At 35.8% G+C, this 15,429-nt stretch overlaps 1 protein-coding gene across 5 annotated transcripts in view; it reads right to left on the bottom strand.

Moving 5' to 3' along the window:
* The window catches only part of LOC104233030 (uncharacterized), a 40,788-nt gene extending 26,454 nt beyond the window's left edge, over positions 1 to 14,334 (bottom strand). For 3 of the 5 annotated variants that reach the window (XR_011406786.1, XR_011406787.1, XM_070172027.1), the window contains exons 1-9: positions 14,096 to 14,332; positions 12,977 to 13,576; positions 12,773 to 12,897; positions 12,582 to 12,676; positions 12,239 to 12,463; positions 11,672 to 11,759; positions 6,121 to 6,172; positions 2,411 to 2,476; positions 1,676 to 1,830 (exon numbers count right to left, since the gene is read on the bottom strand). Coding sequence is in view for 3 of the 5 variants with exons in the window: in XM_070172027.1 (XP_070028128.1) it covers positions 1,676 to 1,830; positions 2,411 to 2,476; positions 6,121 to 6,172; positions 11,672 to 11,759; positions 12,239 to 12,463; positions 12,582 to 12,676; positions 12,773 to 12,897; positions 12,977 to 13,548 (1,378 nt within the window). In the remaining 2 variants the exon portion in view is untranslated. Of the gene's footprint in view, positions 1 to 1,675; positions 1,831 to 2,410; positions 2,477 to 6,120; positions 6,173 to 11,671; positions 11,760 to 12,238; positions 12,464 to 12,581; positions 12,677 to 12,772; positions 12,898 to 12,976; positions 13,577 to 14,095 lie in introns of all 5 variants that reach the window. The other 2 variants (XM_070172029.1, XM_070172030.1) reach the window with 2 other exon arrangements.
* Between the last annotated feature and the right edge of the window lie 1,095 nt (positions 14,335 to 15,429).

A 15,429-nucleotide genomic window follows, 5' to 3' on the forward strand; every position in this document is an offset into this window, starting at 1 on the left:
TTCAACATGCAGAATAATTGTCCGGAGAAAGCAAAAGGTTCTTGGAAGGGGGTGTGTGTGTGTGTGTGTATAGTATCAAAACTTCAACATCATCAGTTCACGGATACTTCTGTGACTGCTGCTAGTTGAGGAGCATACATACCACTATGTGTTCTCAACAGTCGAGGGGCATAGAAGGCATATTTCTACAATGCTGCTAATTGTACAATAATTATTTGAATCATTTACCCCTCCCCTGGGGGAGGTAGCTCTTTGAGACACTTTCCTACTGAAAGATTCCCCCTGTCCTCCAGCCACCCCCCACCCCCCAAAAGAAAACCAAAAAAAGTAGGTAAATGAATAAGATTTTTTTAAATATAATCACTCAGTGACTGATAATAAAAATATATGAATGCAGCGCAATTCTACAAAAGGCCACTCAAATAACATTCAGAAATATATAATTTAAAGGAATTGTTACTATAGAGAATGATGCAGTAACAGAGAGGGTAAAATTACGGTTCAACACACTATCGTTCGTTCAACAGTGATCTGATTTATAGTTTTTTTTTCCAGGTACATTTCAAGTCTATTAGAACGCAGCTTCTTCTTGTTACCTCACGGTCTATTGATCCACAGGAGTGTCTGTTCCCTAGTTGTCTTAGGACGTAACTTATTTTCATTTCTTTTAACATACCCTCTGTCCCACAAAGAATGGCAGTGTAGGGAGTATGAGGGTCAACATTCATATAATTTTCGGCGTGAGCTCAGATATTGATGTCTTAGAATTTTTTTTAAAATAAAATATATATATATATATTTAGAAACTACACTAGATAAATACTACAAATAACAATTTTTGTTGTTTCTGTATCAGTAACAATTTTCTTAGTGTTTAAAAAGGAGATCTTTACAGAAATAATCAGCCGGATTCACTATTTACTTTTCCTATCATACACTGATTATATACGGTTATACACATATTATACATGAATTATACATATATTATACCTCCACCGGCTATTTTTAGCTTAAGCAGTTGGATGGACAGCTATTTAGGTTAATTCTTCTAAAAAAGTCAAAGGTTTTAAGAAATTTTAGTGAAAGAAAAAATTGGTTGTTTTCCAAATAGTAATAGTACAATTCTTTTTAGGACAGGGAGAACAGTTACTTAATTGACAAGAATTAGGAATCCTAGATTGATTTGCATAGAATTCTTAGAGTCCTTTTTCTTATAAATATGACTAGATTTCAATTATTTGGGATTCGGGGCATACTCGATCAATCGATTGACATAACTGGATTCCAATTTCTCAACAAACAAATAAATATCAACCTATATTAATAACAACTTTTTTGGCCTTTTGGCTTTTAGCATTCTCTTTAAAGACCACAAGGATTTGCTCAAAGTTAACCCCTAAGCCAAGCTCTTTTTCCTTGGTTTCCCTCTAACATACAAACTACAGATTCGACCTGAGTTGAAGAAAACCACTTCCTACCTAATCCCCCTTCGTCCCAGACACATGAGATGAAACCCTCTTTGAATTTAACCCAGTATGCTTAAAGATGTAACATGGAAAAAAGGAAAATTCTGAAACTACAAGAGAAAGAAGATGGATTTATCTTTCTTTTTTCCAAGGAAAAAAGAAGATGATTTATCACAAATTTACTGCAATCTCAGATGACAAATACATACCAGGAATCCAGTATATTGATGGTTTCACATCTTGTGATTTGGGTTTCTCATCTTTCTCTTCTTCCGTTGTTTTCTTTTCAATAACATCAAAAATTACAGCAATCTGATCACCATTCACCTCATACACCTCACCACGTTGACCACTGGACATGGACCTGCAAAGGCATATTGGTTGTAACAACTTATATGCATGTGTCTGTTAAAATGACATTTAAGCAACTCTTTACTTAAATACCTTTTAGGCAGATACATTTGTAAAACACATTAACTGCTAAATAGATGCTTCAAAACTAAATAACAAATTCGCATCTTAAACATCTAAAAGAGCTAGGTGCATAGATGTTGGCTTTAATATTGAGAATAACAAACAAATAAACAAAAATGATCAGGACAATGACAGTGATGGCAAATAATGATACGACAACTTATTTCACTGCAGATGCCTAGATCAAATGCAGAACCTTCATACTTGCTTTCATTATCTTAGATATAAAGCCGAGCGCTTGCACTAGCACAAGAGCATTGCAGTATATCACTATGAGCATCAAAAAGGACATTTTTTAAGACAGAAGCCACAAGGAATCCTGGTGGATGATGAGCAAAAAAGCCCAACTACCATCCCAATTATTTTATATCTTTCCAGTGAGAAGGAACGTCAAAGATACAATCATGCGTCCAAGCACCAAATGGAGAAAAAAATTTCTCTATAGCACTTGCGACGACTTACCAACCCACCTTCCATGAATAACAGTGAAAGCATTTGTTGGACCACCAGAAGTAGGTATCTTCCCCAATACAATCCTGTGATGAATTGGATTATGTCAATTACTAAATGCTGCTTAATCCATAGTTCACATGGGTTATACTAATGGTAAGACCTCCACTTCGCAACAAAACTCTCAGCTCTCTAAACAAGCAAAGCACGAACATGAAAGCAAAAAATAAAGCTGCATGGCTCGCTCTGAGAGTAACAATTTCTTAATAAAGCAATAACACACCCCCAAAACTGTTTTTAGTACAGCAAAGAAATGTAAACAAGAATAGAATGCTTCTAACTCCTAAGCTTTAAACATGATGCACCTCTTAATTCTTTGAGACTTTCCTTTTTCCTCTCTTTTCAGTTTCCTACAAAAGCAAATCTACCAAATACAAAGAAATTCAGATATCCATTTAAAAGTTACCCAACTCCAACAACTCCAAATAATATGCAACAACCCACTTTATGTTGTTTTGGCCTTGCTATGATATACCACATTTATCCATTCAAATATACGTGTCCTAATTGCCACTAGTATATAGGGTCATCTGAAGTCTGAAACACAAAGTTTGACAGATATTTCAACATAATCTGCTCTTAGGATCAAAACTGAACTGGCAGTTTATTTTGTTGTCAATCATATTATAGCAGGGCATTACTAAGCACTACAACTCATATTGGAAGAAAAGGAAGCTGATATTTCATCTACTTAACATGGATTCCTCCACATACAACACTACTGCACGGTGTAAGCAGAAGGATCGTTTGCCGGGATAACCTTTTACCGACCTATAAAGGGCCTTCACGCACTTATTGTTTAGAGCTTTTACTTTCTTTTTTCTATATCTTCTTTACTAGTGAATTTAGGAACTTACTCCTCCATGTTTTTCATCATCTTTTGGGTGAATCACTTCTTTCAAGCAATCGATTGAACATCTCAGCTATTGACAGGAATTTAGCTTGCATTGACTAAGGCCTCATTTAATTGCACTTAATGAAGGTCTGCATTCTGATCATCCAAACCTCAGTTATTAAGTGTGTTTAGTCACTAAGTGCAATTTTTTTTATGTCTGAATCTTAATCATTCAGATTTCAATCATTAAGTGCGTTTACAGCCATTTAGTGGGTTTGAACATATAACAAAGCCTTAATATCATTAAGATGCTATCATCCACCTTCACAACTAACCATCAATATTGCTCACCATTAACAACCACCACCCACAACCATCATCCTCAACCACAATCGCCACTGCTACCAACCACCACCGCTACCCACCATTTACAATCATCACCACCAATTACCATTATCACACAACCACCAATCACCACCGACCATCACCAACATTAGCCACCGCTAATAGTTACCACCACCATCAACTATCACTATCATCCACCACAATTATTAGCCGTCACCACCAACTACCACTATCAACCATCACCTTTAACATTTATTGTCAGCCACCGTCACCACTACTTACCACCCACAACCACCACCATCAACCAACACCACCACTCTCAATCGGCACTAATAACAATCATGGTTAGCCATCATCACCACAAATTATTATATTAATTTAAAGATAGTTTATTAATATAATATTTTATTTGAATTTTGTATTTATTAATTTTTAAATAAAGGCAAATTTTACACATTCAGATGTTGAAAAGACGAATTATTTTTTTTATTCAGTATTCAGGTCTGAATACACATCTTAAAATTCACATGTGTATTCAATTTACACGTCTTAATCTTAACACATCTTAATATTCAGATATGCATATAGATTCAGACATCTTAATCTTAATAAATAAATGAAGCCCAAGAGAAGCAAGGACTTCTAGAAGAAGATGCCATCATGTGATGAGAAATAAAAAGGAAAATAATAAAAAGTTCAAGTGGATGAAACTGATGCAGCTACTTTCGAAGTAACAGAAACAATAGCAACAAGTTGGTAAAATTTGATAGCCAGATCTAAATTTGTGGAAAGCCTTGTAATTTGCTAAACTTGCTTGCGCCTATCCGCTGATTCTGTTGCCCATCAGTTAGCAGAACTTTTTCAGTAGTACAAATCACTACACTTCACCTCTTTCTATATGATATGGAATTTCGTTTTTACAAAGGTACCCTTCAGCTAAGTTGCTCAAACTCTTCACTTTGGTGCCGCACCCGTGTTGACACGACGTGAGTGTGGGTGTGGGTATGGGATCCCCACCGGATATGGTCAACCGATTTTGGGTACTTTGACCAAAAATGACGGAAAATTTTAGGACAGGTAAAACGAGTTATGAAATCAAAATAAAAGCTAGGGTGAAATTGAAGAAAATGGAATACCTTATGTATAGAAATTTCTATGTCAGTCCTTAAACTTCTATCTCCAACTCGGATTATCCTCTTAACTAATATTTTCTCCTTCTTGGAATACCTTGTAAGTTTTCCAAATAATGTCTCATAATTTAGACATATTTTAATGACTCTATTTTAAATATTTGAATTACTTTTAGCCGAATTCATGCACCCGTATCCATACCTGGATACGTACTACCGAATCTTAAAATTTAGATCATGAAGGATCTGACCTCTTGATCTGCACCTGCATCGAACACCCGCAACCGAGTCCGAGCAACTTAGCCCTCCAGCCAGACAACATAGTAGTCTTTGGGATCAAAAGATGTTAACCAACGATACAAACCCAATAGATAGGTCATAGGTAGGTCATCCAGTTTGAATAGGTTAAACTTAAAAGCAAATCCTAACCTTATCTATCTAAACTCTAGTGGACAGAGTTACCCAATAATTGTGTTGGTGGGGAGGTAGCAAGTACCCGGTGGATTTAGTCGAGGTGCGAGCCAGCCGGCCAAACACCATCGCTATTAAAAAGAAAAAGCAGATTCTACCTCTTGTTCTTACCTTCGAAAATCCCATTGTGGTGGTGTATTCAAGAATGAGCACTCATGTGTAAGACTCTGACAGGGAGTTCTTAAGAATTACTACAATGTTGCTCATGTGAGCAACATGTGCAATATTGATTAAGCCCAACTAATTTAGTACTAGAGGAATAGTAGTCTTATAAAAAATTGATTGTTTAGTAGTCTTACAAAAAGTTCAGAATACAGGGTATTTAGATTCTTCCTAGCAAAACCATATGTTCTCAAGGTTTAACAATCAATGTCCTAGTCTAAGATATGACGCGACAGTGAATTCCTAATTTTAATTTTGATAATGGACAGTGAATCCGAACATAACCCGCTCTAATGCCATTTTAACAATCGGTCAAGACAGCTTATTGGGTTATTGGTTGCTCATTAAAAGCTTAAGTCTAAGCTTTTTGGGAAGCAGCTACCTCAAAAGCCTAACAGATTATGCAATGATGTGTAACTACCCAAAGTGAGGAGGGGTATTACAGGCACTTTTTCTTTCTATTGAAAATATTTCAACTCATAAAGGTTGCAACAAAAGTTGGAGGGCTACATGAAAGCAAATGGTACGTGCGATGGTAATCGTGAAAATATAGATGAACTGGTAAGAAAAATGGAAAGAAAGGTTACTCATGTAGATCAGCAAGTATAAATAAAATTTGCCAGCTAATTTGCAGAAAGTTAAAGACTCTAGAAGCAGGACGATTTTGATTATTTAAGATATCTAAGAAGACAAATACTAGAGAGATGTGCCCCATAGAAGAACTAACCTGTTATCGGCTTTAACAACACCAGAAGGTCCAGTGTATTTTACTCGATCCCCTGTATGTAGATAAAAATGTAAATATAACAGAGGAAAACTACCATGACAAAGTAAAAGCAGATACTCCTCAAAAGATAGTAAATATGATTATTGCAGTTATCAAAATTGAACATCACGTTACCATTTTAAGTGTCAAACTTAAATATATTGTACTGAAGCTCCCAAATTAAGTTGTAATGAATTTCAAAGTAGAATAACTGCATTTGGTCATAACATTATACAGTTGCTACATCTGCATGCTTTATTTAATTTAATAAAATAAATCAAGCATCTCCAAATTGAGTTACAATTGGGAAATATGTACTTTTAGTCCCTCAAATATCAACAAATTTGGGTTTTGGTCCTTGTGATTTGTGTATTAAAAAGTGTGGGCGTGAGGTAAGGCTTTTTATCTAGCGCTTGGCGAGGCATAAGCCCCGGGCGCAGGGCTTAACCTCATGGATCATTAATTTTAATATTTTGTAAATTAATAAAATAAATATATAAATAAAAAAGTAAAAATTACATTTAAAATGTAGAAAATTATAAAATTAGTAGGAACATGTATATATCTATTTAAACATGCTAACATGTGCATAAACATTATAAAAGAATTTTTTTTCTTATTTGAAAAAGTGAAAGACGTTGAGATGCAATGATGCATTACACCTGTAACATGACTATGATGGAACATACCTAGGCCTCATTTGTTTTTTTAAGATTAAGACGTCTGAATCTGAATACACATCTGAATATCAAGATGTGTATTAAGATTAAGACAACTGAATCTGAATATATTAAGATGTGTATTAAGATCTAAATACTAAAAATTAAAAATTAAGACTGTTTGATTTTTAACATCTGAATGCAGAAAATTTATTTTTATTTGAAAAATAATAAACATAAAATTCAAATGAAATACTAACTAATCTAATATTCTATCAATAATATATATATATATATATATATTTTAAATATGACAGTTGTTGGTGGTGATGGCTAACGGGTGAATGCCGACTAGAGGCGGTGGTTGGTGGTAGTTTTGGTTGATGATGGTAGTTCATGCTAGTAGCTAGTAGTGATTGGTAGTGGTGGTGATTATGATTGAGGATGGTGGTGGTGAGTGGTGATAGTTAATAATGGCGGGTGGTGATTTGTGATTGAAGAAGGTCGTGGTAGGTTATAATGATGGGTGGTGCCGGCTGTGGTTGTTAATGGTGATGGAGTGGTTGGTTGTGGTAGTTGAGGTGGATAAGTGTTAACTGTTGGTGAGAATGATGGTGGTCGGAGTGGTGGGGATGGTGGATGGTGGATGGTGATGGTGATGGTCAATAATGGTGGTGACTATGATTGAGGATGGTGGTGGTGGTGGTGGTTGACTATGGTGGTGGTGGTGGTGGTTGACTATGGTGGTGGTGGTGGCATGGTGGTAGTTGATAATGGTAGGCGGTAGCGGCAGTTAATAATGAATATGTGATAGCATCTTAATGAAATTAAGTCTCTGTTATAGATCTTAATCATACAGACCTATTCAGACCCATTAAGTGGTTGTGAAGTAAAAAAAACAAACACACTTAATGATTAAGAGCTGAATAATTAAGATTCAGACTTTAAAAACAAACGCACTTAATGTCTGAGATCTAAATGATTAAGATTCAGACCCCATTAAATGCAAACAAATGAGGCCTTAGAGTTGTAAAAATGATACTAGTTCCTAATAATTCAAAAAATACAAAAGACAAGAATATAAAATTATTGTTAGAAAGCCTAAAACTAAAAAAAAAAAAATCACAAATACTCATTATAATAAAAAACGAGCATTTTTTAAGAGTCTCCAGAACGATATCTAAACTAGAGTGATACCAAAAGAAATTCTAAAACCAAAAACTAACTTGAAAATTATAGAAAGCAAAAACAAAACTTGAAGAAAATGAAGCAAAGAAAGGAAGTTGCAAGTGCAGAAGCAGAGCAAGCTTCAGAGGACCAAACGTTTGCTTTGTAGTTTGCACTTTGAAAACAAAGGGGAAGAATATTCGTTACTCAATAAACGAAAAAAAGACTATTATGAATTAGGATAAACAATTAGTAAAGATCTATGAATTTTGAGTTTTTCAGTTTAAGAATTTACTATGAGTTAATTTATGAGCACGTAAGTATTAAAAAAGAATTTATTAAGCAATTTTGGCTCCAACTTGACAAAGTTCTCTTGCCCAATATGAATGCCCAGAATGTTGGGACTTACGCCTAAGGGAACGGGCAGAAGGTTAGGACTTACGGCTGCGATACTTGCACCCTGCCAATACGCCTCAATGCGTTTTTAGTGCACTTGCTCGTGGCTCGCCCGACTTTTAAAACACTGCTTGTAATTTCTGGTTAAGCATATTTAACCTTCAATCAAATTGATAGGAGCACTTTCGATCCCTATGACTTGTGATTCTTCACAAAGATAACGATTATTAAGTGCTAAACCATTTACTTATTGTTGTGATATGTTAAAGTTGTATTGTTACTATATATTTGAGGGTAATACAGTTCTATAAATAGTCTAAATCACATATTTCCTATATAACTGACCAAAATAACACTTTCATTTAATTGAAGGTTAAGCATGCTTAGCCGAATATTTAGAGGACCAAAATAAGAATTTATCAATAACTAAAGGACTAAAAGTGCAATTATCTGGTTACAGTTTTCCTAAATGGAAAGGTCAAATAACATGAATATATAGCTATATACCAAACCAACTAATAAACTGCCACAATCACGAATTATTGATCTCTTACTACTACTATAACAATGTTTTAGAAGAAAAAAGTGTGAGCAAGGTGATTTTCTTGTGGTAAAGCAAGTTATATGCCTCAATGTGTAAGGCGGACCTTTTTTTCTTAATATCTTTTAGAAGTAAACAACTTTCAATGTAGTAACAGCAGAAACATGGGGGATTAAGAAACAGGGAAAAAGGAGAAAATAGTAGGCAGTAAGGAGCACTACCAGTGGATAATCCTTTGGGGGGGGGGGGGTGTTGTGAATGAAAGAGAGAGAGGAGGCACAGATTCATCGACTTTAACCTTTCTTGACAATAAATAAATAGGTCTAAATTGACATAACCACCCCTTGTCAATCAAAACTTTGAAGAAAACAACTCCAGCGAGACATAAAATTTACGTTTTTCCTATTTAGACTTTTGGTGCAACAAGAGAATCCAATATTGTATAGATAGTTGTATAGATCTGTAAAAAAGACGGATCTAGAAAGTATTAAAAATCATTTATTCTATGTATACTTTTGATGCAAAGAAAGAATACAATATTGTAAAGATAGTTGGCCGGATAAAAATGAATGATTGAAATGCATCACTAATTTGTCCTTAATTTTGACATACTCAAGTGCGTCATTAATGAAAGATTTATGAAATATCATAAGAATACAACTCAAGTATTGCATACACATCATCTTGAGAAGTGCTAGTAGGCAAATACAGCACCATTGACAAGGTTCAGAACCACCCAAATTCCTTAATCTTCTCATGTTGCAATATATGAGATACTCCATAGCCTTTTCTTTCTTTTTTTCAGTTTAATACTTTCTACATATCTATCCACCACCTGAAATGAATTGTTAGGTGTCCATTCTCTATTGCCGAATCCTAACCATTATCACTACTTCAAGAACCAATCAAGCAATTTACTACCTCTTTAGTGACGAGGCTCTGAATTTTTTCCTCACACCATCCTAATCAATACCATATCTTTGTGTTCACCCATCTAAAAGGGCTAACGAACTCACCTTCCTTCTGATATATATAAACATACTAGTGGCGCCGGATACCGACATCCTCCCACCATTATAAGAATGGGTAACTCAATTCACCAAAGAAGGGCAAATGGGACTGAGCTTTTTCGCATATGCTAGGACTTGAATCCTAGTCTCTCATGGTCTTCATCCCTCTTCATCAATTTCTAGACGACACCAGTGATTGCGCACTTTCTTATCAAATATAATATTGGAAGAACTAAAGGTTTATTTTGTGATATCAGAACTGAAGGATTATTTGTTCACTTACACTAATCTATTAGATTTTCTGTTGACCTATGACCTAATTTTAATGCGGAAAGAAAAGAGGACCAAATTAGTGTATGTGCTGCTTGGAACAAGCCTTACTCATTCTTGACTGTAAATCAAATGTAACAAAGGAACTTCTTTGTCAGAATGACACGTTAGGGATAGTTAAGTGGAGAAATGATACTGAGACTAAGAGCGACAATCATTTCCATTGGCAGCAAACTAAAATGTCCCCCCCCCCCCCCCCGCATAAGAGTTTCAAGTACCACAATTTTACACTTTCAAATACTCTTGTTCTACTATTGTTCTCCTAAAAATGGAGACGTAACCAACAACTCCACATGTTCTCTCACCAAATATTGAAAATATACATCTTCAACTCTCCTTAATATTTTCTCAACCCAAAACACGAAGTATCAATTCGTGACCGAGGGAGCATGAAAACTACTTTTTTCTTTGGGAATAATTGGGAGTAAGACCAAACACTATGTCATTAATTATACCCCTTCATGAACTAATTGGTAATTTGCCTTGGGTAACATGTAAGGATGCCCAGTCAACTCTTTCAAGTGCAAAACATTTACTAATCTCATGTTGCGACTACAAAAGTGTGCACAACAACCACCACTAAGTGCCCAAATCAGTTGGTTAAATAACAAAAAATTGCCCCAGGGCTTTGATCTAGTGATAAGGGTGCAGACTTGTGATATGTAGGTTAGGTGTATGCCATGGGTTCGGCCCATGCCGCACACAAAAGCCTGATAGATAAGTGGAGAAGGGTATAGGGATGGGACCATCACCCACCGAGTTTTACGCCATTAACCCTTGGGATTCCTCAAATAAAATAAAATTAAAAAAGCAAATTCAAAAAAGTTGTTAACAAATATCTCCTTTAAGAAACTCCTAAACACAAAATGGGGGACCACAAAGAGACTTTGATTAAAAAGGGAAGCCATAAAATAAATACTCCTTCTAACGGGCAACTGGATGAAGTGGCAGGAAGATGAACTTACTAAGTCGTTCCTAGAAAATTGATAAGAGAAAGACTTTTTTTACACCCGAAGGTGTAGCCTAACAGTCAATGAAGTGGGTAAAACTTCAAAGACCAAGGTTCAATTCCCAACGAAAACAAAAATACTAGGTGATTTCTTCTCATCTATCTAACCTTGGTGGGCAAAGTTATCCAGTACTTATACTGTTGCGAAGTAGCAGGTTCGCGGCAAAATAGTAAAGGTGCACGCAATCTAGCCCAAACACCACCTTTACATATAAAAAAGATGATTGAGACTTTTTTTATGCCGCAAGTACATATAAATTTTTTTCGATCACCATCTTCTAGAATCTACCCTACAAAGACTACAGCACATGGCTGATTTCACGAAAAACGATAAACCAAACAAAACAAAAGATGTTAGCACAGCCTATGAGGAATCCTGCTGCAAAATGGCACTTCATACCTTTTCTGAAGGGCCGTTGAGTTTTCTCTGATTGATCAACAGACTCCGAGGTTGATTCTGAGGAACTTTCAAGTTCTCCGGACACTCTCTAAAATCCATGCAATGTTTAAAATCAAAACCATGAGAAATGCATATAACATCTATAATGATGGATTTCTAATTAGTGACATTTTGAAGAAATTGGTAACACTCAAAAAGATATGGATGTAAACTCAACTAGGGCATAATACTTACATTATAATAATAAACCATGAAGGTTCTCTTTCAAAAATAGTTACATGATATTCGAAGGAAATAGAGAAAAGCAAATATTATATTTAAAATCCAATTCTCCAACCTCCTACGAACCTCCGCCTATTGTTGACTCTTATGAAGACTATTCAAGGAAAGATATCATTTTCCCTTTTCATGGATCATTTTATATATACATTTTGGCTTAATATTCCTAATCCCAACTGAACCAACTGAATTACCAAGTTCCTATATTTGATATGTGTGTGCCCATGAACAGTTTACAGCCAACAAAGTACCAGATTTCAGATTGTTTACAGCTAACTCAAAATTTACCTTCTCAAAGTCGTCAAGGTTGAATGGAATAAGTTTTTCTAATGCTTCCACAGATGCCTCAACATCAACGTCTTCCTCACTAGCTTCTGACTTTGTCTCAGCACTGCTTGTCCATTCTTCCTCATTACTTGCATCATTTGCATCTTCCATTTCAGAATCCGACGTACACTCTTCACCTGATTCTACATCTGATTCGCTTTCAGATGAGCAATCTTCACCAAAATCCTGTGCATAAGTAACTTTATGAAGATATTCGATAAAAAGCAAAATAATGGTGTTTAGTCAAAAGGAACCAATGATATATGTATGTGTGTGTGTATATATATATATATGAATAACTTACATATGGAGCTAGAATGCTGCTATCAAGCACCAGCAATGGTACTTTTAAATCTCGAGCAAGGGTTCGAACTAGTCTTTCTCGATAAAGCTCAGTCCCTGCAACATCATCAAGAATTCAGCATTTATTTCTAACAAGCAATAATAAAAAGCTATATTGTCATAGGAATCTCATACCAGTCTAGAAAACTCTACCTGGTATACTTTGAAGCAGGATTCTCCCACTTGAAGAACTCAAGCGGCCACCGTAAGCCACAGTAACCTTCTTATGCTTTAAATGGGAAGCAACACACTCCACCAAAACGTTCTTTGTATGTTCGCTGCAAGTTTTGTTGACATAAATTAACCCAAATAGCAACTTGGCAGCAAGAGAAATAGATCTGAAAGGCAGGAACTCACTGGATATAATAAGGAAATGTGTCCCATGATAGAGCTATTTTCTCCCACGGAACAACCCTCCTTGAGAACTCGTTTTTAAATCTTTCTCGTCTACTTAGGAAAGGTGATTCTTTCTTCTTACTCTCGATCGACAGCTTTTCATTCCGGAGCCACTCCTTCTGCTCTTGATCACCAAGCTGAGCATGTGCATCACAATATCTCACATCTTCACCGCCTTTTTCCTGCCGAACTGTTCCTTTATCAGAGCTCCCACTATCTCTCGTGTGTACATGTTTATCCTCACTCGCATCCCTACCATCACCTTTAGAACTAAAATACCTTAAATGTGTTGCAGGTAAAATCCTCAACAATCTTATATTCCCTCGTTGGGAAGCAGTCTGTATTGACTTAGATGTATCTAACAAAGCTCGTCCTATCACACTGCCTAGAGAAATGCAGTCTGAAGGTATATAGGTAACGCTTGAGGTTTGTATAGGGGAGTAAGTTCTGTAGCCAGAACTAACATAGTGGTTAAAACGCTGAAATGCTAGATTCCACCTTTGGTTGTTGCTTCTTATTCTCCTCACATACATTGCAAATTATTAAAGGTATAATAGATACCTAATAACAAGCAAAGTTTATACGGTTAGTCCACAATTGTCCGAAAGCAAAATGAAAACTTGCTATTTTTCCTGAGAAAACTAAAATCATAATAAGCTTCATACTGCTTTTAGCTGCAAAAGAAATCACATTTCTTAACCTTACAAAGTTTTTGTTATCATATGAAATAATCACACAATAAGCTTTATTGACAGAGAAAAAGAATCGTGAACACAACACAAAATAGTCAAGAAGACAAACAGAAATTCACAATAACAGTGATTCACAAACACAATATAACATTGACACACAAGCATATGTCAGCAGTCCTCAAATTTTGAATTTTCTATTTTCTCAAAAGTTGGGCGAAAAGAGAAATGGGGCGTCCCAAAAAAATCAATAACAACGAGCAAAAGCAATTAGAATCAATCAAAAAGAATCGTTATTTAGCATGCCCAAGATAAAAATTCAATCTTCTATTTTATGTAAAAGGGGGTGCATACTATCTTAGCTAATTACAATGTAAAATAAAGAACAGACCTTTCTTTGGTTATAATTAATAATCCTTATAATAATGTAAACTCAGAAGCCAGAAACAGCAGTGGCCATATGGGTTATAAACAGAGGGTCATGTATACCAGTGGAAATAGGGATGACCCGTGAAAAGGGGGAGGTGACAGAAGGGGAGAGATTACCGTTTGGGAGAAGAGAGATAAGAGCTATTTTGTGTTAAAGAGGTAACCTAGGAGGAAGTGACTGCTAACTGAGTTAGGAGACACGAGAACTGTCCAAAAACAAGCATCCGCACATGTTAACTCAGTTAGGCTTATGGCCCAATAGGTTTAAGGAGGAAGATTTCACCGTTCTGGCCCAACAGGTTTTTTTTTTTTTTTTTTTAGATATTTACATTCCTATACATTATATGAAACCATATTATCATCTCTATTCAAGTTTTAGTAAAATTACATTTTATATACTCAATTACCATTTATATACATTTTAAGTGAATTAATGATAATAATTAGTGTCCTAAAATCACTCTAACGTATTGTGAGCACGTGATTTTTGTTTTACGCGACAATCACTCCAAAAGAAATAAAAATAATAGCAAATGGTCCTGCTGTACAATTTTTTGAATTTACGTGGCATTTTTGGTAGTTATTTGTGATCTTGTCCATTTTTTATTTTTTATCAAACAAAAATATAAAAATATATGTCGTGTGAACCGCAATCCGGTTATTAAAAGGAAAATCACAAAAAAAATGCATCTTTCATTCTATTTTGTCATTAAGTGATGTTAGTGTAATTAAATGTTAATTGTGTGATAATTGTTGTTTAATGTTTTTATAGTATTATTTGGCAATTTAATTTAAGAGATTAAAAAAAAAAAAAAAAGGATTTTCGGATTGGGCCAGTCCAAATTAAAACAAACAGGCCCAAACCAAAACAACCCAACCCAGCATCCCTGTTTGCCCGATCTAGTTGAGCCGCTTTTAATCTGGACCGTTGATCTCAGGACGATCAACGGCCAAGATCACATCCCCCATACCCACATACGAACCCGACCCATTCAACCCCGGACCAACCCAACCCCTGGCATGTGAAACGACATCGTTCCCCACCAGCTGAAAGATCCTGGCCTTTCATCTCACCTCATCCAACGGCCAGGATCTATCCACTCACTAACTATATAAACCTAAAACCTTACCCCACGCCCCATCCAAACACCCCCCCTCGAGTCGTCTCCTTCATGGACCCAAACCCTCGGAACCCTAGAGCCACCCCTCTTTCCCCTCACCAAAAACCCGGCGGCAAGGACGCCGGTGACCACCACCTTAACACCATAGGACCGCCTCACCACCCTGAACATGGAT

This window comes from Nicotiana sylvestris, chromosome 4, assembly GCF_000393655.2.
Source record: "Nicotiana sylvestris chromosome 4, ASM39365v2, whole genome shotgun sequence".
NCBI classification, from domain to species: domain Eukaryota; kingdom Viridiplantae; phylum Streptophyta; class Magnoliopsida; order Solanales; family Solanaceae; genus Nicotiana; species Nicotiana sylvestris.